The following is a 27,699-nucleotide window of genomic DNA, read 5'->3' as shown; positions in this document are numbered from 1 at the left end:
ACAATGTAGAGGAAAAACAAAACAAAACAAAACAAAACAAGCCAACCATCTCACAGAAAATGCCCCTAAACTCCCACGCTGAGGGTCACAATACCTCTTGCTATTGTTTCAGTGACTGTATCAAGGATTAGAAGAAGTCTGCAACTTGGCTGGAGCTTCAGGAAGAAAGACAGTATCTATTATTTGTGTGCTGGGAGCAATGCTATAACATAAATGTCAATACTGTTTTCAGGGAGATACCAGCAAGTATATGTCCTGGGTGATGATTCGAAGAAATTCATTCTCACTTGAGAAATGCCAGTCATGGCATCCTTTTCTATTAGGAGAGGATTTGCAGCAGACTTTACTGCAACATGTGCCTGGACTCATAATACTTGTAAAATGTTTTAATTTGCTTTATGCATGTGGCAGTACTTATATAGCTCTCCTCAGCATAGGATTTGATCACTCAAGCAGTAGTTCTCAAAACACAAAAACATTGCTTCTGATTGCTGGTTGCCTTATTTCAAAATGGTCTGTAGTACAAGGAAGTTCAGTTATCATCATACATTGCATAATTATTCAGGAAGCAAATACTACAATTACTGTAAAAGTCCCAGAGTAGTTGCTGTCAACAATTAAATACAAAAGCATGACTTTTCTTTAACAGAAGCTGCTAACCTAGTCTTGTTAAACTATCATTCTTTTCAAAAGTATCATTTGAAGCTGTTTGTCACTTCTCCCCTATGGTGTAATTTTATTCTGTATATTCACAATGAACATATTTAGAGGCTTGAATGCAATAAAAACACATTTGCAGAAGTACTAAAGTGAGTTGAGAGTTTCCCCTTGGCTGCTGTGAGGCAGGACTCTACCCTCTGGCCCCCGATCTGAAGAAATGAAAACAGATGCCTGAGGAAGATACACAGGAGAGAAGGACCTGGAGGCTGAGTCCTGAGCAATTAGTATGTCTCCCACATTTGTCCAGAAGATCTGGAGTGCTAGCAGCATTCTTCTGCTGGCCAGAGACAACTCTTCTGTGTTTTTCTGCAGAGAGAGAAAGAAATCAATTACATTATTTCCCTGTGACTCCCCTTGTATGCAATAATGGCTCCGCTTCTAGTTACAGTGGAGGCTCATTGCACAGAGCAATGCAGCAGAGCCACAGTGTGGTGGAAAGGGAGCTGATCTGTACTCATTTTGTGAATAATGTTACAGTGGTGCAATGGCTTTAGGTGTTGGCAGAACCAGGGCAGGCAGTTATTGATTAAGTTACTATTGGGGCTGGAGAGAAAGCAAGGAAATAATGCAACAGCTCCCAGGTTGAAAGCAGCAGGAAAAATCATTAGGTTTAAAGACCTGTCCCCAGCGAAACTGCAATCATGTTTCATCAGGTCATGATGTGGCAAGGAAGGCAAAACAGCAGGTGAAGCCGTACAAGAAGAAGGGTGGAATAGTGGAAGTGCACCTGACCAAACCTATGTAAAGAAGACATCAACAGCAAAGAAAAGGCCCTTCACAGTGGTGGCCAGTAATATATCCTGTCAACATTGTTTACACACTTTTTAATATCTTTAAGTTATGCGTTCTTCAACACATTTTTGTTTTATTTAGTGATGTTTTGATTTAGGCAGGGCACTAAACTGCTTATCCATAGTTACCTGAGAGGACCCTGCCCATGGATTAAGATCAGGGAGTTCTTCAGGAACCACAGTCTCCCATCTCATGTGCCTCTCACTCTGAAAGGTAGAGGATACCTATGTGTCTGAGGGGTGAGCTCAAGGAGCTGTGACAATCACAAAGGGATTTATAGTCTCTAGCAGTTCTTTAACAGCAGCAGGTTAGAGGACATCACTTCCTCTCCTTCAGTTAGTCTCCAGATGCCCACTGATCCCAAATCTTTTCCATGAAATTAGGCTCCCATCTAGGAGGAAGCTGGAGAGCTTCTCCCATGTCACTGTAAGACAAAATGTCTGTCACTCTTCAGTCATAATTTGCTTCTAGCAGTTAGAGCAACGAGGCTGGTGAAGGGACTAGGAGGAAAGTCCTGTAAGGAGGTGATGAGAGAGCTGGGGTTATTTAGCCTGGAGGAGAGGAGACTCAATGGGGGAACTCCCTGAAGGGAAGCTGTAGTCAGGTGGGGGTCGGGCTCTTCTCCCAGGAAACTTGTGACAGGATGAGAGGGCATGGCCTGAAGCTGTACCAGGGAAGGTTTAAATTGGATATCAGGAAGCATTTCCTCACAGAAGGAGAGATCAGGTGTTGGAATGGACTGCCTAGGGAAGTGGTGGAGTCACCATCCTTGAAGGTGTTTAGGGAAAGGTTAGATGGGGCATTCAGTGCCATGGTCTAGCTGATGTGGTGATATCAGGTCATAGGCTGGACTGGATGATTTCAGAGGTCTTTTCCAGCCTCAACAATTCTGTGAATGTGTGGTTCTGTGGAAGTATATCAGAAGAGTTTTATTCTTTTCCATGATCCTGCTAGCTACTTGACCATTCTGCTTGGGAATGCTCCATGTGTTATGTTTAACATTAACCATTACTGCTCTGTGCCAGTCCTGCTGTGTCTTTTCCAGCTTTACTTCGGGTGCATCCTCTTCCTTTTCCATCTTGCCATTTTTCAGAAAGGGAGACTGTCACAGAGCCATTAGAGCAGGAGTCTATCTACCTGTGTTGCCTCTTCAGTACTATTGGAACCTGTTGTTTACCTTTTAGCAACACATAAGAGAAGGTTAGATGTCCCAAAAGCAACGATTCTATACTACCTATCATTTTAAAAAAGGCAATTGGATAGAGGAAGAGTATCTTCTCTTACTTCCATCAGCTATGGAAGCTATTGCTACCCAGTGGACTCATGGTCCAACAATATTTTGGGCCAGTTGCTCCAATTAAAAAGCTAGAAATTAGACAAGAGAGTTGGGATTAACCAAAGGGAAACATCTGGCTGCTCTCCAGACATGCTACTCCTGAGCAAATAACACAGAGCAAACAATTGATTAAATTATTTTGGCTTTTCTTCTATTTTTTTTTTTTCATCTATAAGCTGTTGGCAAAACTCTGTAATTTGCTCAAACACACAGAGTGTCATTAAGTTCCAAAGAATATAAAGGTCAGGAAGTCCTTTCAGTCAGTGTGATGGCTACATTTCCCTCCAACATAGCTGCCTCCAGGAGAGGGAGTCTTCAAGGGAAAGTCTGCTCCTATTCTGGTTTAATCCTTGTGGACTGGCTTAATCCTCATTGCCAGCATCACAGAAAGCACAGATTTCCAGCTGAGGGTAGAGTGTATGTGAGGAAGCTACAGGTACAAACACGACAGCCAAGAGAGATGTTTTTTAGTAGGTATTTATTGATAGTAAGAAATAAAAACTGTTTTTTAAAGAGCATACAGGCTTCCTGCTGATAGTTCTGCACTTGATGATCTACTTCCCATTTAGCCCTTTGTCCTTGTTTTCATTTGAGAACAGTCAGAATGGATCAGACTGTCTGGACAGGTACCTGAACAGGCTTGCAATGTAAGCCATATCTAAGCAAAAATCTCACTGTCTGTCTATACATAACCGCATGCTTAGCTGTGTAAAGAAAAAGTGTAAGAGGCTTCTTTTATTTAGGAACAGTCTTAGGAGATTGTCCAGGAGATTGTCTCCAGAGGGTCCTGCATGTGGAGTGTCTCCATTTCTGTCTCCATATTCCATATTCTGTGAAGATACACTTTCCCTAATCGATGCTTTTGAGAAAGTTTTGTTGTGGTGGAAGACCTCCTTGTGCAATGGCTTGGAAGCATACTAGTCTTGGCACAAACATAAATTCATGTGACACATGCAACTGAGTTAGATGTACTTACAAATGTAGCTCATAATGATATCAAGTTATGACAATGTGAAATAGTGATTTTTTCATGAAGTGGTTCTGTGTACAGGGAGCTGTGAGAATAGAAGGCCTCTCATTAATAGCTGGCTTTACTATTAATGCACATTGTTTTGACCTTTAAGAGCCTCAGGCTCAATGACAGGTTCAGTGCTATGTATACCATTTGTTCAACTGAATAAGGCACAGTAGGAAGGAGCTACTTTATTAAAAGAGAAGAATCACACTTCTTACTCTGGAAAGCTTTTTTTTTTCCAATGTAAATATACTCAGTGCATGCATATGTTAATGAAAAATGTATTTATGGTGTTAGATGTGGTATTCAATCATTATAAATGCTATTTGGCAATTGAACTTCAGCAATATTTTAAAATTCTGATGGAAATGTGTAGTAAAGTTGCCAGAGCTAAGTCTGGGGTCTAAGCAAGAGCCCTGCCATGAGTAATAGCAGTGAGTGCTGCTCTGCCTTACAGAAAGCCTCAGGCCCTCACTGAAAGCCAGCCAGAACTGATACACACACTGTGATCAGCTGCAGTGAGCTTCAAGGCCAAGATTACATTTGATGAGGTAAGGTTTGAAAAACGTCCTACCCAGGAGATGACACATTTTGACATATCCCATGGCAATGAGTAAATGAACTGTAACATATCTTATTTGCTTGGCATGTCACAGGGCCTTATGCCGACAAGGGTGACAGTTTCTCCCTGGCATTTGAGCTTCCCAACCTCACACTCAGTCATGGTCCGATGGGCAGCAGAGCCGCTCACTTCTGCACAGATCTGGATGCCTCCCTCATCGCACAGCCTGTCTTCATCACAAACACAGATGTTGGATTGCACTAAGCAAAAGCACAAAGGAAAACCACTCAGGTTGGCATCTGACTCAACAAAAAACAGACTGAAATGTTTCCAGCAAAACTGTGAGATTGACAGCATTTTCATGGAGGGTGCTCAGTCCAAGAAAGGCATGGACCTGTTAGAGTGGCTATAGAGGCCAGAAAAATTATCAGAGGGATAAATCCCCTGGACAGGCTGAGAAAGTTGGGATTTTTCAGAGTGGAGAACAGAAGGCTCCAGTGAGACCTTACTGAAACTTGTCAGTACTTAAAGGATGTTTTGTAAGAACAACACAGACTTTTTAGTAGGGTATGCAGTGACAGTATGAGGAGTAATAATTGTAAACTTAAGGAAGGTCAATTTACAGTCTATGTAAAGCAGAATTTTTCTATGATGAGGGTGGCAAAGCACTGGGACAGGTAGCCTGAGGAAGCAGTAGATGCCCAAACCCTGGAAACATTCAAGGCTAAGTTGGATGAAGCTCTGAGCAACCTGATGATGTCCCTGCTGATTGCAGGGGGTCTGGACTATATGACCTTTAAAGATCCCTTCCAACCCCAACCACTCTATGATTTGATGTCTCTTTGATTCTTTTTCTAACCAGAATTAACATTAGATGATACTCAGATTAAACTGAAAAAACAGAAGTGGAAAGAAGTGGTGCACCGTCTCAGTACACTGCACTGTCTCAGAGAGATCGGTTGTGCTCATGGGAAAACCTTACTTAATATGCCTGAGATGCTGTTCTCAGAGACTTCTCTGACACAGTTCTCTTGAACGGGTGTGTGCGTGTACTGCTCCAGAGTCTGACGGGATGTAAGATGACAGATCTGACCGGGACATTAACAACCACATCATTCAGACACTTATAGCCTGTTTACATACAGGCTGTTTCAGTAAGATCAGAGGATCTACTACAAATAAATGGGTGTAGCTCTATCAGTGACAACAGCTAAATAATCAGATAAAAAGGTCTCATCTGAAATTTATTTTTCGTAACTGTGTCTTTGCTTCAGTGTTTTGGATTTTATTTTGTGGTTTCTTTGTTGTTGTTGTTGTTTTGTTTTAGATTTCTTGGGAGGTTTGTTTGTAAGTTTTTGCTTGTTTGTTTGGGGTTTTTTGCCTGTGTTTGTATCTGCTGAAGCACCACCCAGTTTTATCTTTTTTTATGATTTATTTTTGTCATTTCAACCCTGCTAGACAAAACAGATGAATTCCTATCAAGTAATCTTTTTTATTTTCTAAATATGACAACTGTGCCTCTATCTAGGGTACTTCTGGAAATCTAATTTGCTTCTTTATCTTCCCATTTCTGCCAGTCGTCCATTAAATGCAAAGTAGTGTGGGACACAGGAAAAATAGATCAGGGAATTAAAATATTTCCACGGTGAAATCTGTGCAGGCAGCTTGCAAAAGGCTGGGACTATTTTCTTAGCAAAGATGATAATAAATAAGAGAATCATAAACAAGAGGAACCAGGCATAGGCAGTAAAGTTCAAACAAAAGCAAGTGTTTTTCCTAGACAGTGTAGAATAAGACATTCAATTCCTTGCCATAAGAGGCTGTTGGGGAGACTGCTTTGAAAATTTCAGGAATATATTAGACATCCCTGTGGGCAGATTTACTATGTTAAGGAATTTAAAACAGGTGTATACAGTGAAAAAACAGTAGAGCAAGGGTTTTACCCAAAACTTTCTGAAGACCAACATGTTAACCCACCTAACAGGGACCAGGAACAAGCTTTTCCTGTAGACAGTGCATTTTCTTATTATGTCCTGCCATATTTGGCCACCAGACACTGGGCTGATGGTCTGAACCTGCTTGGCAGTGCCTGTTGCTTCTGGGACAGTGTGGAGATACCATATCAGGACAGAGCTACAGTTAATGTGTAATGGGGTATAAAGATTTCATTTTGGTCACATAAACAATATTGCTTACAATCATGAAGAACGTCTTACCATCACATTTTTCCCAGGAACGGCATGATCCACATGATATTTCAGACCGCTGGGATATTTTGCAGTTTTCTGCATTAGTAAGAGAATATTTTCTGCCCATGCACTCCAAGGCATGCATCTTGCAAACAGTTAAAGATGTGTTTCTCTTGGTTCTTTGATCTGTAGCACAGGTGTCCAGGGAAGGACTGTAAGCAAAAGCAGGGTTAGCACGATTTAAATGTGTTTTATTTTGGTACCTCATAAGTAGAGCTGAAAGAGTGGAAAATACTCAGGTTCCAATTTGCCCATTCACTTAAGTATCGCCTAAGAGTGTAGCAAGGGAAATGGAGATACAGACATGTGAACAATACAGATGTCTTCCTTTTCCACAGGATCCTGCAACTCAGCAGAGTCAGGACCCATACCCTCTGAAGTATAGGGATATTTCTGGGGGTTTGCCAGTGACCTTAGAAGCAGTGAACACAAGACTTCAGTTAAAAAGAGTCTAGATCTCAATTAATCTCCAAAATATTACACATGTATGCACCTAAGTACATAAAGAGAAAAATTTCAGATACACACACATGCAAGTATCTTAAAATATTTTAAAGTATTTCTTAATTATAAGCATTAGAATACACATAAAGATCTTTTCTTTGCTCTCCTAGAGAAGCCTCAGCTTTTACTGAATAAAATGTTATAACCCAACATCAAAGTCAAAAGATATTTCTGGAAACACACTAACTTCTCCACAAAAATGTCATTAGCAACCTGTTTTATTTATCCAGGGAATTTGCTTGTTTATTTCTTAAAATTTGGATATTGTAACACCCATAAGAATTAGTCTGTAAAAGTAGTAATAACAATTTTTTGACAGCCTTAAACAGTGTGTACTTTGGGGATCATCCCAGGAAACTGGTATCATTTGTGTTTCATTTTAGTGTAGGAGGGGAGGAGAAAGCCCATCCATTCTTTCTGGATTTAAACCGCAATCCCAGACTTCTCTGCTTGTTCTCAATGCAATCAGTGGCATCTCTGTGGCATGAACTGAAAAAAAGGCCTCTACAAAGCAGGCTTGTCCTCTCCTGGATGTGCTTACCACCCTCAGATCAGGTGCTGTGAAGAGTATGGGAGAGCAGTCATGATCCCAAGAAATTAAAAACTTTGAAATATGGCTCTAAAAGCTTATTTTCAGCAGAATTTCTGCTTTTTAGATTACAAACACTCCCACAGAAGGTTTCAGTGGGTCAGACCTGATGGTCAACCTGGGCAGAGAGGCTGATAAGGAACAGCCAATAGCCCTAATGAGCTCCATGAGGATGCCTGAAGGGTGGGTAATAATCACTGGCTTGTTAGAGTGGGGAAGATGACCTTGGAGAAGGTAAGATCAACTAATAAAGTACTGACTCAAAAGTGTTAATTCTTTTTTTTTTTCCCTTGGAATTAGGAACTGGGTTTTGGTACACCTATAAATAAAGTCTTGAGGAAAAGCACTGGCTCCAAGTTTTGGAAATAGTTCCTTCAGAGATGATTCTGTAGCCTCTTAAAAGAGCTGACTTTACAGAAAGTTTAAACTACTTGTAATCTAGTGCACCTTTCAGATACTTGAAATTTTATAGAGCTCACCAGCTGAGCTTTAAAACTTTGCTGCATCTACCTGCAATTGATAATGTCTTCAAAGACAATTAACTGTATTACATCTCATAATTTAGCTGGCATCCTCAACAATAATGGGTCCCTTAGCTGCTAGTCAAAATACCAGCCACTAAATCCCTAGTAAGGGGATGTTTAGTGCTCCTGTTTAACATAAAGAATAAGATTAACCCTCTAATTCTGAGGCACAAGAAGAGGACAGCCCAATGGATATGCAGCAACAAGCAGCATATCCCATTTGTCTGCATGATACCGTTTGCTTATCTGGCTGCTGCACAGATAATGAGTTACTGGTGCACTGATTTAAAATGCAAAAATTATCATTACAGACAGAGGTGTAAGAAAAACTTAATCTTCATATGCCATCTTACATTTGGAAGAGCATAGTATGATCCAGAGAAAGAAGTGTCTGGAATTTGTTAGGAACTATCCTGACCCTAGTAATTTCTGTGCTGTGCTTGGGTATAGTATGTGAGTTGGACCTCACTAAGGCTCTACTAGAAGCTGCCTTAGCAGTATAGTAGCTCTGGTGCTCAGGATCAGTCCCTGAGGACTGGGCACCATGCCATGAGTGACAAATTATGTCTCACCGACCTGCTCTGAGGTTCTAATGCTGTCCTGGGTGGTAGCAGTTCCTAGTCACTTGGAAAATTAAATGATGTAAGAAGTGTCTGAAACCATAGCATCCCTGAATTTCCATGTGATTTGTTGTTTCTATCTCTCTTCTGAGCAGAGACTGCTGCTGAAAGTCACTGCCACAGGAGAATAAGCCAAGTTACTTATGCTCCCTGAGGAAGGGCTGATATCTATTTATATGCCTTAGTCCTGTAGCCTCAACAGGCTGGCAGATTACATTGGCAGCTGATGATTTATCCTTCTATTATTAGATGTGTTATTTCAAGACAGAATGAAAAGATGGCATCAGGTAACAGAAATGACTGTTATCTATTTTCCTGCCATTTTGAACATAATTATAAAAAATATGAACAGGCAAGTAGTAGATTAGTTATAACTGAAGCCTGAATGCATAATTGAATGTAATTAATTTAACTTCCAAGGTTATTGTGACTCTGCCCATGGCCTTGTCTAGTACCGTGGACTCCTCTCATCTTGCAAATAACCTCAACATACCTGTGAACCAAAGGACTGGTTGTTGCCTGACTTTAATGAGTATTGTGACAAAAAGAGTAGGACCAGATTATTTTAAATATTTGGGCATTTAAGGACATGAATAGGGTCTTAACAGAGTTGTTACAAACCTGGCACTTATGTCTGCATGCAAACAACTGCCATAGATCCTAGAGAAGTTTCCAGTGGGCTGCCAAAACACTGAACTAAGCTCACCATTTTTGAGATGTTCTAAGGGTGGTAATTTTGACTTGGAACCAGAGTCACCATGTAGAGAACTCTTGAACTGTGGAGCTGAAGGGAAATACACTTACTCCTCTGAGAAGTTCTGCTATCTTGAAAAAAATTTGAGATGGCATAAATTTCTTCTGTCTACTAAATAAAGACAGGAGAACTTTGGTTTGTTATGCTAGAGTTTCCAAACTGCTCAGCTCCTGATGCTTAGCTCCTGGTCAGGTTTCATATAGCTCACACCTATTTTGATGACTTAACAGGAAACTTCATCTAGTCTGGGAAACCAGGCCAGATGCTGGATTGCTGAGCTCTTTGGTACATCTGACCACCAGCACCATACAGCCCTTGTTACTAGTGTGGTTTGGTGCTGTCACCTTCATGAGAGAGTTTCTAATTTGCTTACTTTCTCCCACATTGCTTATTGCAGTATATAGGTAATCAAACAGGAAACAATAAACTCTGGTCTGCATGTTACAAGGTCAGGAAAGGTGGCGTGACTAGTCTGTGCAAACTGCTGTGTAAATGGAAGATTAGATTATTGTATCTCTTATAAATCCAGTCTCTCAGCTGGAAAAAGAAATCTGCTTTATTTCACTAGATCACTGCTTTGATGGTTAATGTCCCAAAGGCCTGTGTTTTAACTTTTCCAAAACCTTTTAAATCTTAAAAATATCGTTTTATCTTTTTTCCATTTACTTCACAGATCAAGTGAAGCTGAAATTATCCCTTCACCATCTGTCATCTAACCAAATTCCATTGCTGATAAACCCACTGACAGCTCTGACAAGGCAGGTAAGTAATGAACAGGTCATTGATTGAGCTGTGAAGCAAAATAAAATATCTCCTTCTCCTATGAGTAAAGCTTTCTCATCTGTCATGGACTGAAGGCTTAACAGATTTAATTGGTCTTAAACAGAGTGAGAAAATCGCTGCTGAATTCAGTCTGAACTTACCCACACTCATAGGGCATTTTGCACACACATTGTGACTGATGCACTTTCTCCCATGGCTGACATTTAGGCTCTGTCACTTCTGGTTTCACACTGGGTACTAAAGTAGAAGAACACAGACACTGCTTTGAAGGGTCAGCAAAACAAGGGCTGTTAAAGGTCTACTCTGAAATTATCCTATCAGGTGAGTTAAAAAAGCACTGAACTACATAACCATGACATAACGCCACATCCTGCATGTTCTGTAAAAGATACAATACACTGTGTGAAGTTACTGTTCAGGAATTTATCCATGGGTCATAAGCCGGAGGGAAGGAGAGGTACCATGTTCAAGCTTAAACATTCGGCTGCCCAGGCAGGTTGTGGAGTCTTCTTCCCTGGAGACACTCAAAACCCACCTGGATGTGTTCCTGTGTGACTTGCTGCAGGTGACCCTGCTCTGGCAAGGGGGTTGGACTCGATGATCCCTTCCAACCCCTAATTTACTATGATTCTGTGATTATGTATTTGACTGTTACTGACACTACTGCTGTCAATACTATCAAAAGCTATTTATTCCACTGTGTCTGTGAACACATAACTTATTTTTTAACATTATTATATCATATTCCTTGGGTTTTTTAACTGTTGTTCTATTTCTTTATTGTAAGCTAATTAATATTCTTTTTTTGTTGTTTTTAACATTTGTATGAATGCAGTGCTGAGGCAGGCATAATCTATGTCTAGAGATGGAAGTATTTGAAACTGGTTCTAATTTTTATTGGATTTTGAGTACATGATGTAACAAAAGCCAATGGAAACTGGTCACTGAGACTAAGCCTAAGAAGTAACTGGCAACTTCAGCACGGGTACTTCAGCAGTTCAGCAACAGTGAGCTCTTTTATGTACAGCTATGTTATTCCTACTTCAATCTTCATGCATGTGAATGTGACCGGACAGTAGATCTGTGCTGTGAATCTCACTGGACTGATGCCTTTTGAGGTCTAAGCCTTACCGCCACCCACCTCTTCCCTCAGACCAGGTGACCTCAGGCCACAGATGGCTGATAAGGCAAAAGCTGACATGAAAATAGAAGACATGCCTAGTATTCTACAGCAGTGGCTGTTAGTCCCTAGCAAGGGTCTGCTCAGAAATATCAGAACATCTGTGACTTGGGTGAGGTTGTGTCTGGCCTGAAGGAACAAGCTGCTTGGATAGCAACATAGGAGTGCACAATAGGAAGCCTTGTCTGCCTTCCACAGATGGAAAAGATGTCTTGGACAGAGTTGCTGTATCCTACAGCCCATTTTCCTCTCTGTCAGTGCCTGACAGTAGCAACACAGAGGTTAAAGAGCTGTTATCATGAACCTGAAGCGGCATTTCCTTCCTGCTTCCATTTCCTGGAGATTTACTTCAGATCAGCTGTGTGATGCTTAGGTAATCAAAAGGAGTCATCCAAGCCCTGCCCTTCTCTGCCATGAGAGGCTGAGGTTTGCTGAACACCTTCCAGATAGAAAGGTACAGCTCAAATGGGTGGAAAATTAAGTATATAGTTGTGTGGCACAATATGTAGCATACATGCTAGACAATCTCTTAAAATACTGTTAGTGGCAAGACTTCATAGCAATAGGGCAGTGAGAAGCAAAAAGCAGTATGGAAACCTCAGAAGAAATGTCTTGAGAAATCTTGTTTGAACCCCCCGCAGAAATTTCACACTCAAGTTTTCCATATTTTCTGTTGGTGAACTTAATGCCAGTATGTTTGTCTACCACTACATCATCTATAGATCTGTCTATACCTTATCTACATCATCAATAGTCTGTCCAGGAAAGACACTCTTGCACTGCATTTGGAGAACAGCAATGGCTTACCTGGTCTCTTGCACTGGATAGCTTTCATGTCAGGAGACCACTTGAGACTGGGCTCACATAAAATGGACTGTGCCCCTTCTAAGTGCATACCATGTGGACAGGACAGAGTTATTCTCTCACCAATCTCATACACAGGTTTCCATGGCTCTCCTTGCAAACCCCCCTCCAGGATGGGCAGGAGACAGGCAGTTTCTAAGGAATGAAACATTTGAGATAGCCACAGTGAGTCAGTGGATTGCAGAAAAAAGTTTCATATTTTATCTTCTCTTAAATTCCAAAAAAACCTAAAGGGTAGCTGATTTTCTTGTAGAAACATATCCACCATGTTAGCACAACATACTCCTGTTACATCAGCCAAACACATGCAATACCAAGGACAGGCTGACAATAGCTTCTACCACCTGCAGATCCAGCCCTAAACTGAAGAGAGCTTCTCTGTTCTTAGGACCCATGTTTTTAGACTCCATGATACTACTAAAAAGTAGTATCTTAGTTAGTTCGTACCAGAAAGTAACATCCTAGAGACAGATCATACACACAGGACCCTGGGAGACCATGTACTGATATACAAAGAATGGTATTTAAACAGCCTGGATTAGCCTTTGTTGGCCATCATTTGGAAGGAGGAAAGGGTAGAATTGAACTATAGGTCTGAAAATTCCCAAGTCTACCAGATCACACTTTAAGCTGGCTCACAAGTAAACTGTGCAGTGCAAAAAAGAATCCCTAATGGTTAATGATTGGGCTAGAAGAAAAGAGTGAGGTGAAAAGACCAGCCACAACATAAAGTCATCACTGGAGTTGTGCTCTTATGACAAGACAGTTATTTGAGAACTTCGTAGCTGCCCAGTGCTGCACATTGTACCTTTTCCTCAGTTGGCCTTTGTCATAGATTCATCCCTGTAGTCCTTGAATATAGTCACAGGACTGAATTAAGCAATAAGGCTTGTCTCCACAGGAAGTAATTCCTGGACTGGAATTTATCTCCCTCATTTCCAGACTTCCATAAAGCAAGTTTAGGGGCATGTTTTATGTCAGAATTACAATATCTAGATTGAAAATAAAAGCCAGTTTAGATCTAATTATGTGTACAGAACTGGGAAATGCAGGTGTGTATTTCAGAGATGTTTCATTGGAATTCAGGAATGGAGTTGTATTTAAATACAAGTAGCAGTTAGACATACCCTGGCAATGTCTGTCTCCAACTTGCCACTGTAGATTACTTCCACACTTAGCAACAGGATCACCAACAAGAGCATATCCATGTCTGCAAGCATAAACAATGCTTTTCCCAACAGGGTATGAGTTTTCAGCATTCTGAAAGAAAAGGAGCAACCGAAATCTTGGATATTATAGTTTAAAATCAACCAGCAGCACTGAACTCCCTTTTGGTTCTGGAATGCAGTAGCTGAGGACAGAGAGAAGTATTACTGTAACTTATGAGAGTGTCTGGAATACTGAGAACACATCTGGTTATCAGTAGTCAGTAAACATGATCAAAATGGACATGATGATGTGAATAAATTGGTGGAATAGAGAGCATGCAGGCTAACTTAACTTAGCAAAGGGAGGGTTAGAGTTGAAGGTACCCTGTGACAGGAGTCTGGCAGTGGCAATTCAGTGATGGTATGCTCTCTTGAGTATGAACACAGAAGCGGTCTTCTGACAGTGTATAAACTGATTATAAATATGGCTGTTATCAAGCATTAGAGGGGGAACATAAACTCTTAGACAGACTTCCAGGGGGATGAGTGGAGAGTATATGGATTTGCTAATTCTTAGGATGGCATGTTAGGTTCAACAGGCCATGAGCCAGGTCCTACAAATGGGTCACAACAACCCCAGGCAATGCTACAGGCTTGGAGAGGAGTGGCTGGAAAGCTGCTCTGCTGTTTGACAGATGGCTGAAAATGAGCTGGCAGTTTGCCCAGGTGGCCAAGACCAACAGCATCCTGGCCCATATCAGGAATAATGTGGCCAGCAGAAGTCAAGTGATTGTGTCCCTGTATTCAGCACTGGTGAGGCTGCACTTCAAGTGATGTGTTCAGGTCTGGGCCCCTCACTAAAAGAAAGACATTGAGGTGATGAATCAAGTTCAGAAAAGAGCAACCAAGCTGGTAAAGGGTCTGGAGAAGAAGCCTTATGATGAGTGTCTGAGAGAACTGGTTTTGTTTAGCCTGCAGAAAAGGAGGCTGAGAGGAGACCTTATTGCTGTCTACAACTACCTGAAAGGAGTTTGTAGCCACGTGGGTGTTGGTCTCTTCTCCCATGTTAGTACTGACAGCACAACTGAGGAATGGCCTCAAGTTTTTCCAGGGGAGACTTAGATTGGATATTAGGAAGAATTTCTTCACTGAAAATATTCTCAAGTATTAAGAGTGGGCTGCTCAGGTTAGGTGGTCGAATCACCATCCCTGGAAGTGTTTAAAAGATGAGTAGATGTGGTGCTTAGGGACATGATTTAGTACCAGACTCAGCAGAATTAGGTTAATGTCTGGAATCAATGATCTTAATAATCTTTTCCAACCAAAATGATTCTGTGATTCTATGTTATCGGCTTGCTAAAGGTTAATATGATATGGTCACTAAGAAAAGACGGGCTTGAGGACACAGGTCTTTCCTCATTTTACATCCCATCCTATTCTACGGAGAGATCTTATGAAAAATTGATATTAGTCCACAAATTGCAGGGTTTTACCTTTATTTTGTGAACCAAAGATATCAACATGTGAAACAACTATTGATTACTTTAAAAAAAGAAAAATTAGCTGGCAAAAGAAGGAGCACAAAACTTCGGATATTGCCTCAAGTTGTAGTTGTGGAATGCAGCTAGTGGAATTTTAGCTAAATCTTTTATCTGTTTACAGAGAAATAAATCTTTAGACAGTCCCATAACACAGAGAAGACATAATCCATTCTTCCAAGGGAGGAATTTAGTATTCCACATTAAACAGGCCCAAGTTACAGTTAGCCAAATACCTTGCCAGATCATAGTTTCAACACACCAAGAAAATGCACTGGTAAGTTACAGGGTATGGAGTGAAGATTCCTAAAAGCTGTTCATAATTTTTCTGGATGACCTTGCATCTGGATGCCCTTTTTGTACTGGTTTTCCTCTAGTTTTCTGTGCCTTAATATGTAATTCATATGGCTCAAAATTTTTAATGTGTGTTTAGGGTAAAGAACAAGTAGATTATTTTTCTCTGTAGGTACAGTGGTCCAGAAGTGCAAAGATTTTGTTCTAGTTTTGGGGGTGCGGCATTTCTGTTTTTCTTTTATTTTTAGTAAGAAATCTTGGCTATTGTCAACTAAACTTCAGCCAGGAACATATGCAGAGAGATTTGCTCTACAGTAGCTCTAATACTAAGTTTACCAAGATAAACACAAATTTGCAAGTGAGTATCTGTATTAACTGCAATAGAGACGTTGCAGGTAGAAACAGGACAGATAATAGAGAAATAACTTACTTGAACAAATCCATTTTCCAAGAAAGGAGGAGGTAAACAGAATTCTTTAGGGGTTAAGGATAAATCAAAGCAGTGTGGTTCAATCAAACTATGGAGCAAACAAAAGTAAGATTTAGTTTTATTTTAGCCTCTCTTCCTTCCAAAATTATACACTTGCCATGAAGCCCATATTCAATACTATTATGCATTCCATTTACATCACAGTTACAGTTAAATTATGCACTGCCATGCTATCTGAGAGCGTGCTCTAGAATGGTATCAAGTTTATTGGCTTTTACCCCACTTTCTACTCTTACCTTTTATCAGATTCTGAATTTCATTTTGTTTCAACTTAAATATGAATGTTTATGCACCGTTCAGAAATAAATTTTAAAATCTTCCTGCAGTCATGCTCCAAATGTTTTGAGTTTTGTTTTTTTTTTCCTGCTTACCGAAAATGCTGCAACTCTTCATCTTCACATGGTCTGCTTTCATGCTGCTCTCCTATGCAGGCTTTCCCACCACCACGTGGGGAGGGGTTGTTGCAGGCTCGACTCCTTGATTTCCTTCCTTCTGAACAAGGACTCCAGGAAGACCAGCAGCTCCACTGTCCATCAATACCACCTATGAAACATTTGGGAATATGTTACATTAAATGACTCTGCTGGTGGTTTAAAGGCACAGGCTGTTCACACATCGTGGTGGTCCAAACTGCATTTTTACAGAGAATTCTAGATTGCAATGATCTAATCTTTCTAAATCTAAAGTTTCCCAAACTTGCCTCTAACATAAGGATAATTCTATCAGCCCATGTGCATCCGAAGTGAGAGAACATAAAAATAGCTGTAAGATACAACTGATTATAAAATTGAAAAGCAAAAATGTTTGAAGTTATCGATATTCATTTAGTACATATACTTATATATAAAATGTTATGCTTTGAGAAGCCACTACTTTCCACTGCATTTTATAACAAAAATAAAAACAATTCTTTGCTAAGCACTGTTTGGACACATTAACTCGAGACTCATGACTTTCCCCATGCTGTATGTCTGCTGCAATATCTGACCCAAGCAGCGACTGCACATCGGTCCCCCAGACAGGCTGTGCAGTGAGAAAGACAGGAGGCAGGATAGCAAACTTTGCCACTTCTAAACTCTTGCAAGGTTAAAGAGTGCTGACCTGTCTGATCCTGTACAAGAGTTCCCAGCTCACAAGCTGCTCCAAATGTGTAAGGCTTGCAGTAGCATACACACCGAGTTCCTTCCACGGCTGCCTCACCACCATTCTGGCAAGGCTGACATTTGCAGGGATCATTTTCAGCCATATATTCTTCAATGGCTTGTTTTAGGAAATGCTTTTTGACTGTGGAGCAGGGTACTTCTTTCACCAGCTCATATAATGGTGTTAGCTGCAGACAGAGGGGAAATACTTGTATTAAATAGTTATAATTGGGATACGAGAGTTTATAAGCACATTTCATCATGCAAAATAATTTGATGTATGCTTCTGCACACAGGAGTTGACAGATGCTCTAATTTGCTATCTAGCTAACTAAAATCTTATGTCAGTATTTCATTAGTCTTTTTCTGAAAAGTCAGCTCTTCTTAACAACATCACTTAAACCTAGTGTTATATCAGTCATGGTTAAGGATATCTGAGCTATAAGATTAACACTGAGATAAAAGTGTAAAGCTGACCACCCAGCTGTTTGCAGAATAAAAATCTGGACATTTAAACAACTCATTATGGTACCTCATTAAGCAGTGATTGAAGGTAACAATAAGAAAGAACATTTTGTATTTCTATTGTCTATTTTACAATATTCTGTGCTTTTACATTTAATTGAAAACTTCCTGAGAAAAATCTTTTAGGTTTATACCAGAAGATTTCTTCAGTATGTGGGCATTTCCCAAATGGGATTTAGACAAGGGAGCAGTGAATACAGTCATGCCCAGCTTCATCTGCCTTCCAGAATCTCCAGTTATGCTAAACTTCCAGATACAGAGAAGAGAAGGGATAAAAGGGATACCCAGAAGTTGGCAATCTGAGTGGAAGCCACAGAGACCCAACAATATATATGTCAGGAAAGGGGCAGCCTCAAATCTAGGCTTTATTCAATGACAGGGAGACCCTCCATTCTTAAGCAGAACTCCATTAAAATCACTGAAGGCTGGTAAGATTTTAGGTATTGATGTGTCAAAAGACATGGATTCTTGATGCAGCTAATCACACTAGCTTCACAGCATTTTCTTCCTCTGAACTCTTTTTTATTAAGTGATATGTAAACAAAATTATTGCAGACTGATTAATCACCAGCTATAGCTTAATCATTTGTCCCTTTGAGGTAATCCCATCTGCTCATCTCTTCTTCAGGAAATAAATCTTACCTTCTGCTTAATTACTCTGGGATAGTCTGTCACTGATCTGGCCCAAAAGGAGTATTTCTGACTGTTCCCTGCAGGATTATTCAGCTCTAAATAACTAAGGCCAGCAACAGCACTGGGGCTTCCTCCTTCTATGTATGGTTCTCCTTTGATCTTATTACCACTGCTTCCTGTAGATTCAGGATGGGAAATACAGAAAATACCAGGATTGCTATATTAACAAACAGAAATAGAAACAATACATGTAAAAACAATGTTAGCAAGCAGTGGAGTCATTAGTGTATATTAACCACCTGTGCCTGGACCAAGAGCTCCTACACTGAAGTACATGTGAAGTATCTGGTCTTGCAGATGTCTTGACAGCACTGAATTAGAGTGTCCAGAAATGTACTAGTTACTGGCAAAGCATAATGAATGAACAATGAGTGTTGACGAGAGCCTTTTAAACCAGGCATGTGGTTTCTGGGTTCAGTGTTCAGTTAAAATTGAGTTCAACAAAACTGTCATTGCCTGCTCCTCATTTTGACAGCTATTCAGGAGAAGATGAAAGCTGGAGACATGACAACTGTTGAACATTTACCTGAGGAAGTCTGTAGAAGTTCATCCAGTTTGGAGCACTTTACTGTCTTCTTTTTCACAATCAAAGCATTCCAGCCTGATGTGGTGCATTCATACATGTCTGTTAGGCTCACACCTGCAGATGCATTAACAACTCTGTACATATAAACTGTGTTGCATTCATTTCAAAGTTTCCCATTGATTTGCAAAGTTATGAAGTTTTATGCCTAAATTAGAAGGCAGGTAATTAGCATGTCATGTGGGAAGGTTCACATGTTTCTAATGCCCATGGATGGAGGCTGAGAAATGGAAGGTGAATCTGGAAAGTTTATTGTTTCTTTTATCTCTTTTCTCAGCAGTCCCTAAATCCACAGCACTGCTCCCCACTGAGCACCATCATACATGTTACTCAGGTATTTGCTCTGTTTGTAATTTATTCAGGTTTACACAGTTTTACGCAATCTTCATCTCTGAGCAACTGTTAAGCTTTAACATTATTTGACACTTAGCTTGGCACTAGAATTCAAATTAAGCCTGAGGAGGTGCTGAACCTATGATCAAATCTTCGCTGCACAGAGCACTGCAGGTCACAGATGTGGATCTGGAACCAAATGTGGTTTGAGCATTGTTTCTGATCTTTCTTTTGACCACAAAGAGGATGGGATGACTAGTAAAAGTATCTTGATTTTATATAAGCTAGAACAAGCAAATTATTTTTTACTCTTGCTACCACACTTTGTTTCTTGTAACATATACTCTATGTAGTCTAACATGTACTCTACCTTCAGCTTTCATTTTGTCAGTATCCATATAAAAAATAACTTTGTAATGTCCTCCTAGAGATCCAGAACTTAAGAAATGAGTCCCAAATAGTTCAATAAGTCTTCGGTAGACGTTGTACTCGTAGACAACTGGAAGGTTGGCCAGTTCCTTCCAGAAGGGCTCCGCAAGAGTGAGAAAGTCAGGCTGGTTGTTAATAAACTGCGCAACCTCCACGCTGTTCTCCACTACCATTAGCTGCTTACTCTGAGGGCAGGAAAATACATCAGTCACATTCCATGTCACTATCAGGGTGGTTGCTACTGGCCAGATGACTTTCATGTTACATTGGCTACTAACCAGTAGCTTTACAGATCTATTAAAGATGCCTAAGCAACTCAGTGAATACAAAAAATAATATCCTGAAATTAGAAAATATCTTTTGAACCTTTATTTATGAGTGCTGCAACATCTTTCTTTTGCTCCTGTGTACCTGAAAGCTAGTGTACCACTCCTCAAAGCTAATGGCATTTTCCAGAGCTAGAAGCCTGGCAGTAGCAGGTTAACAAGCCTTGTCTGGAAGTAAATCAAAGGCACTAGAGGGTCTTCTTTGCCCTGTGTTTTGTTTAGAGAAACCTTTCTTTGTAGCTGCTCTAGACAATCAGAGGATGCTGTGGAATTATGAACTCCTATATGCCTGTACAATACTGTTCACCTCAGCCTCTCAGAGTTGCATTTGAACTCTGTTATGCTAAGTCTCAAAACATGTCACTGTTAGTGTCCTAAAATGAGTTTGTCCTCTGTCAGTTGGAAGGCCATAAAATGTATACATTTTTTACTTGATTTTATCTGCTGTGAGATAGAGCCTATTTTTCATAACTGAGAATCTCTCTCCTAATGGAGTTCTATTACTGGAAAATGCGTTATAAAATAAATTAATTTTAATTACAGAATTATTCTTTTTTTTTTTTTTTTTTTTTGAGGAGGGGGTCCAAGATACTAACTGAGGTAATAGGAAAAAACAAAAAGGCTACAAATAATTAGAAAAAAATTAAAAAGTTTGATCGGTCATAAGAAGCCAATGCTCTTCTTCATCCAATAAGAGGAAAACAGCTGGTAAAATAATTTTTTTAAAAATTGCTAATAAAGAGGTAAAATGGTGGAAGTAAAAACAGCAGCTAGCTCTTCTTAACTGATCTTTCACAAAGGTTTGGTGTGATTTTTTTTTATGCACTTTGTGTCAAAAATATTTGAATAGAAGAAATATTATAATTTTAAAATTATGAAAATGCTTATGCAAAACACTAAGCCACAATGACAGCTTTTGCATACCTTTTGACTGTGTTGCTGAATTTTGTTCTGTGAATAATGGTGTCCACTGTTTGACTTTTCAGACCTCTCCATGTGTTTCATATAAGACCAGCTACTGTTGAAAAACTCATAACTGAAATCATTCTGAACGTGAACCTAGATGATGAAAGACAGAATTCTGAATAAAGAACTTCATTAAGGGTTTTAAAAATGATAGCCGATAGAGGAAGAGCAAATCCTTCCTAATGCAAAAAATCCAATGTATTTTTTCAGGCTGAACCAATTTCAGATTTTATAAAAAGCACTGAATATTATTGGAAAAGCTTTATATACTTTTTTTCTTATATATTTGTATGTTTTTGTTATGAATTAAAGCACCATAAGGATTGCTTGGCATTCATAGAATCATTTTGTTCAGAAAAGACCTTTTAGACCCCAGAGTGCAACCACTAAACTAACTCTACTGCATCCAGTACTAAACCATGTCTCTAAACACCACATCTACTTATCTTTTAAACACCTCCAGACTGGTGATTCAATCCCCTTCTTTGGAAGCCTGTTCAGTGTTTGATAGCACTTTCAGTGAATAGATTTTTCCTAATATACAATCTAAACCTCCCCTGACAAAACTTGAGGCCATTTCATCTTATTCTAGCACTTGCTACTTGGGAGAAGAAACTGACCCTCACCTGCCTACAATCTCCTTTCAGGGAGTTGTAAAGAGTAATGTCTCCCCTCAGCCTTCTCCTCTCTAGACAGTGCCAGTTCCCTTATCTGCTCCTCATAGAACTTGTTCTCCAGACCAACCATTCTTTTGATAAAAGTCAGACAAAGCACATATCAGAGACAGTGTCTTCCAACAAAGTAGATCTCTGCAAGATCTCCACAAAAGACATCACCTGTTTATGACCATAACTTTTCTTAGGGTGATTCAGGTCACTACTTATGCTAAAGAGATGGTTTTGTATTCAGTCTAGCTGTATAGGAATTAGAAATCACATTCAAGGAGTCATAAGTTGTTTTTCTTCCTTTCATTCTAGAAAGATATACACTAGTTTGTATTTTAAAATAAGTGCAGAGACTGAACAGGTGTCATTCACCTACATTTAGGGAAATCTACCTGCCGAAAGACTCTTCAAGCTTTGCATCAACGGCTTCAAACTGGATAAGGGTAAATTTAAATTAGATATTAAGAAGGAATTCTTCACTGTAAGTGTGGTGAGAAACTAGAACAAGTTGCTCAGAGAAGTCCTGGATGCTACCTCCCTGGAAGTTGGATGGGGCTTTGAGCAAACTGGTCTAGTGGATGGTGCCATTCCCAGGCAAGGTGGTTGAAACTAGATGATCTTTAAGGTCCCTTCAATCCAAACCATTCTATGATTCTTCTAGTTTTAATCATTACTCTAAATATAAATCTGCATTTAATGGAAACATACCTGGAAAGTATAAGCAAGAATACTTTCACTTAACCTGTAGTATTCTCTCCCATCACCACTAAAGACCTTTCTGCATTGTCCTCCAAAACTTTTTGTATGAATGACTCTTCCCCTGGTCTCACCAGTAGTGGCATCAAAGCTAAGAGATGAAAAACAAGAAACACCATTAAGACAGACATGTAGCACATTACTTTGCAGTAAGCAAGAATTCCACAGCCTTTGTAACTGAGTGTTGTATCTGTGGCTGAAGGTCATAAGCTGATTTTCCCAAGAAAAGGGGATATTGATGGACAGACTTCTATACCTGCAGAACTGCAGTGTGCATAGTATGCTACAATATGGATAGCAAAATACTGCTCTTGATTTGTCAATGAAATAGATATCAATATCTCTTAATGTTAAGACATTAAAATCTCTTACAAGTGACAGATATTAATTTTATCACTAGATACACATTTTATAGATATGAATTATTGTTATCATTAGATATTAATTTTATATATGTGAATTATATATATTAATTTTATTTTTTATTATTTTTCCAGCAACTAATGCAACAGATAAACAAAAGCATCTATTCAAAAATGGTTTGGGGCATTTTTTAAATATCTGAGTTATAGCACATAAGAAGTGATATAACTATACTAAAGAAAATGAAAATAACTATCTTTCTAGGTTGCAGGCAGGATATATAAACATGAATCCATATGGACCCACAGATGCAAAAGCAATCAACAAAAAAGAATAAACATTGCTGTCTCATTTTTTCCACACTAATGATCATGTGTTATGGGTTGACATTTCATTTCATATCTTAAAAGATATTTTTCAGTAGGAACTTGTCAATAGGAACAAAAGATAAAAAAGCTTTATTCTGTGCTTCAGATCAAAGAGCCTGTACACTTTTGCATATGGGACCTTTTACCACAGGCCCAGGAAGGCTATCTTGTATTTACAAGCAGCCAGAGCCTGTAAATACAAAAAAAAGGCCAATAGATTTGTCGCCAAATTACTGAGCCTGGCTCAGGACATTACCCTGTTCCTGTAAGTTCTGAGTTTGGAGGAGTTTTATCAGTATCGCATACAGTCATCTTCTCCTCACATCGATCTTCATCTGCACCATCTTCCTCACAATCCTGATCTCCATTGCACACAAGATATCTGCTAATACATCGACCTAAATCAGAAAAAAAAATGCATGGGGAAAGGAGGTGTTAGTTCATTTAAAAATAAATCACTTGAAGTCAGAGCAAAAATCCCACTTACCTACTACATTAATTAGCTGCTTCACTCCCATGATGAACTGCCTGTGCCCAGGAGGGCTTATGAAACAACAGTAAATGTAGACATAAAGAAATAATGTATAGTATACTTGAGGGAACTGCAGCCATCCAAGGCTTATGATATGCTAATAAAAACGTTGAATTCTAGATTTATTTCCTGAGCTTTCATAATTTGACCCTATCACTTCTGATAAACTGTGATTATCTTTTTCGTAGCACCAAAACATGTTTATCATGTTCTTTTGTGATAAATATCTACCACCTGAGACAATGTGCTTTTTTTGTGAAGATAATGTAAGATGCTTGTATGTGAGGACTATTTTGGGAACTGTTTATTTCCATGACCAGTTGATTTCCAAGATATTTGGATATAGCCTAGAACAGCTTCAAACAGTCAGATCTGAGGTTGCATTCCTTATTTACCTTCTTATAATGAAAAAACTGTACTCTTGGTCAAATTAATAAGGCAGAAGGACTTAAAGAGGCTGACAGGGCTACAGTATATTACCTGCAAGGCTTGCAACACTCCAGATTAAATTAAAAATGCATAATTGAGGCTGGAAAAAAAGAAACGTACTCCTAAATCAAATTAGTCTGCAGGTCAAGTGTTCAGCGAAGTCATTGCCCATTTACTAAGGTTCAAATATAACCGGATTACCTTCTTAACTTTATGACCAGAAAATAGTGAAAATGATCTTGGATCGTACCTGAGAAACACCTGAACCGATCACCACAGCCATCCTCTGTTGGGCATCCCCTTGTAGGGGTGCATGGCCTTGTTTCAAAGGCATCCCCAGAGCAGGGGTTTCCCCCATACTGTCCATAAATGGCTACTGTCCGTCTTCGAATCTGAATGCAAATCAAGGGAGATCTCAGAAAATCCAAAGACAAAGTAGGAATAGTTTACTGGTGTAAAGACAATGATACCATTCTACTGTTCTAAGGAAAAGAAACATTCACTATTTTTTCTCAGAACAACCACACTAGGTATTAATACAATAGTGTAATAAACTCTTAAATTTATAAGAAGAAAACTATTCTCTCTATAGGGTCTTTACACTGATCCATAAGCTTGGCTGCTTTGTAACAACCTGTAATTGAAACCAAGAGATAGCTGCTGACAAATTTCAGTTTTGTTTCACTATTTTAATATGACCAATTATGGGCGATAAGAATTTGCTGAAGTTCTTCAAAGTAAACAATGTCATTAAGGAAGATTATAATATCCAACATCGAGTGGGCTACTTTTGCTTCTAAAAAGAGAAAGTACTGTCTCATGACACATCTTTAACTTTGACTAATCCCTCCCTGACAGATGCAACATCAAAGTAAAAGGAAGGAAAATCAAAACCATCTTGCACATACATAAAGTTGCAGTCATCAACTTATTTTCATTGAAGATGCTATGTTGCAGTCAAGTTTTCTTTCCTTGAGATGTGGCTCCACTAATGAAAAATCACAGAATTGGCACAAACCAGCATCTTTAGAGAATGTATCAATTTACCAAATAGTTCCATTGTATTTTTTTAAACCATCACCAAAATAAAAACTGCACAAATTATTTTACAACATGAATGAATATCATAGCCTTGAAAGGGAACATATCTGGGACAGATTGGGGATTGTTCCTTCTGAGTTCTTTGTTCTTCAGCTTTCTTATTTTGCTGGGGCTTTTGTCTGACACCTGGTCTAGAGTTTTACAGATACAGAAGGTCCTTAATTACTGGGAATAAGCGTATGTTGGTGAAGTCATGAAAGTTGCAGAAAAGGTTGTGTCTGTCTATACCTGTTTTTGAGTACAGCCATCACACTCAGACCAAGGGCCAAAAGAATTCCATTGACAATGGGCTGGAGGGGAAGTGCTGCTTCAGTAGTATTTTTTACATTAAAAAAAAAAAAAGAGAGAGAGAGAGAGAGAGAGGAAAATAATCATAGCTTTCCATCTATAAGTACATAAGCACTAGTGTTAAACTTTCCTAACCAGCAAGTCAAGGCTTCAATAACAACCAGGCTCCCTCTAAAACACTTGAATTTGCTTTTCATGTGAAAGAATGATGTCTGAGGCTTTATGGTCACTGAAAAGAAGTAACAGGTACATTCACCTAGCCTGTAGAGCAGCAAGGACTTTCTGCAGCAATAGTAGATCAGCTTCACATTGCAAAGTGTAGAGATGCCAGACCACATCTGTAGACAGGCAGGGAGCTGCCAGGGGTTCTGTGTGCCATGGTGTGCAGCTGACCTTCCTGTGGCAGCTCTTAAGTAGCCAGTTTGCCCATGGGAGGCACTAAGGGTGCTATGTCCTCCTGGAATTGGGGCTGGCTAGAGGTAAGTTATACTGTATTTTGCAGATGTGTGCCACCAAATAGTGTCTCCTCTCCCTGTAAACATATCTGAAGGACACTTTAAGCCCTGCCCCACGGCATGCACTCTGAGAAGCTGTCTGTTAAACTATACAAGCTTAGTCTTCAGCATGTAATTTGCAAATGAAATATTCACCTGGAAAAAATGGAAAATAAATTTGAAACTTCCAGCAGCAGAAAAATCATCAGCACCTGAAATAGAGAAGCAAAGGGAAACTTCACTTTTCTGCTTTTTCTGTTAGCTCATGCAGCTGTTCTAATTTTCTCCAATCTTTGTATTGGTTAGCTGAAGAAACAAAGCATCACACTGATTTTCCCCAGCTTTGTTGTGAAAGCTGGGGTTTTTTCAGTTTTTTTTTTCTCTTGCAATACTACCTAATTACATTTTCAGTTAAGTATTTCTCCATACAAATTAATATTTCATTGCACTTGCCATATTCACATCATCAGTACAAATCAAGTAAGCAATTGTCTTACCTTCATGTTAGATGAAGTATGCAGATATCCAGAAATTACCACAGAAAATGTACTTCCAATCAGTTCAGCAGCCAAAGGAGTCAGTCAGTCTGTCTGCTGTTGTCTCTTCTCACTCTGCCTTAGTATACTGCTTTTCTTTCCCTAAAAAGGCTGAATATTGCCAAAAACTTTTAACCCATCTAGTCCTCTCCAGGGACACAGCCTGCTTTGGGAGCTGCTCAGAGTTTTTAATACATATAAATCAAAGCTTGGATGTGCTGATTGGGCCTGGCACGAAGTAAAAAGAGACGTTACTGGAAGAACAATTATCTTTTCCTTATCTTCTCTCTGACAGCTTCTTTCCTCAGAAGACAACTTTTCAGAGATCCCAGGCATGTACACTACACCACAGCTGAGATGTAAGCTTCAGAAGGAAGAGCTGCTTTAGAGTTGAGCTGATATTGCTAAGGTTTAATTTTGTTAATGAACCTTTTGTCTCCACTTCTGCAGTCATGCTGATGTTTGTGTATCAGTTCATGGACTGAAAATCCAGCTTACAGATCTGAATGAAAGTTTTGGCCAATTCTGTCATGATCATGCCTATGCAAGACCTTCCAAGATCATACACAGCCAGGTTAGAGCTCGATCTGTTTCACTCCTAGGACTGCAAGTCCACAGGTCCTGTGGCACTTTATTGGTTTGCAGTGAATGCATGTTAGTGTCCTCTAATACAGAGGACCTGTGAATAATTGATATTTCTTCCACATCACAGACTACTTAGAGTAACTTTTTTCTTCTAACCATTTAGGCTCTAGATTACTCAGATAATTTTTTTTATTTGTGTGTTATTGATACTTAAGACTACGCAGAGATGTATTATAAAAACACTGCAATTTTTGAAACAAGAGACTAGGAATCACCTAGCATAGTTCTCTTCTCACTGAGTGGCACTTCAATGACATGAACTATAATAAAAAACACAGATGAGGAAGGTCCCCAGTTAATTCCCCTGACTTCATGGTATTGAGATACAGAGTACTATTTACAGAGAAGATGGGGCTAATTTCCTTTCACTATTAGGAAATATGACAATAATCTACTAACCATTTAGTTAGGAATGTGTTTTATCATAGCAACTCTAAGTTCTTGCTAAATCTTCTACTGTTCATTCTGAAATTAACTGTCCTTAGGCTTAAAAACAGTGTTCTAGGCAGGTTTGAGAGTAAAAAGGGGTTAGCTGTATGGCAAGGCAATTCTTGTCCTGCACC

General features: G+C 39.4%; 1 protein-coding gene across 1 annotated transcript; it reads right to left on the bottom strand.

Moving 5' to 3' along the window:
- Window positions 1-3,311: 3,311 nt before the first annotated feature.
- C7 (complement C7) lies at window positions 3,312-26,662 on the bottom strand. Its single transcript, XM_008493470.2, has 18 exons — window positions 26,453-26,662; window positions 26,112-26,167; window positions 25,402-25,477; window positions 24,323-24,464; window positions 23,368-23,509; window positions 22,333-22,471; window positions 20,918-21,052; window positions 19,609-19,852; window positions 18,849-18,962; window positions 18,272-18,438; window positions 17,064-17,292; window positions 16,334-16,505; window positions 15,903-15,990; window positions 13,620-13,752; window positions 12,436-12,627; window positions 10,589-10,685; window positions 6,642-6,826; window positions 3,312-4,685 (listed from the first exon to the last, which is right to left on the bottom strand). Exons 1-18 carry the CDS (start codon window positions 26,456-26,458, stop codon window positions 4,498-4,500), a joined length of 2,505 nt encoding a protein of 834 aa, XP_008491692.1. The 5' UTR covers window positions 26,459-26,662; the 3' UTR covers window positions 3,312-4,497.
- Between the last annotated feature and the right edge of the window lie 1,037 nt (window positions 26,663-27,699).

Source organism: Calypte anna, chromosome Z (genome assembly GCF_003957555.1).
Source record: "Calypte anna isolate BGI_N300 chromosome Z, bCalAnn1_v1.p, whole genome shotgun sequence".
Lineage (NCBI taxonomy): Eukaryota > Metazoa > Chordata > Aves > Apodiformes > Trochilidae > Calypte > Calypte anna.
This window is presented reverse-complemented; position numbering and strand designations above follow the sequence as displayed.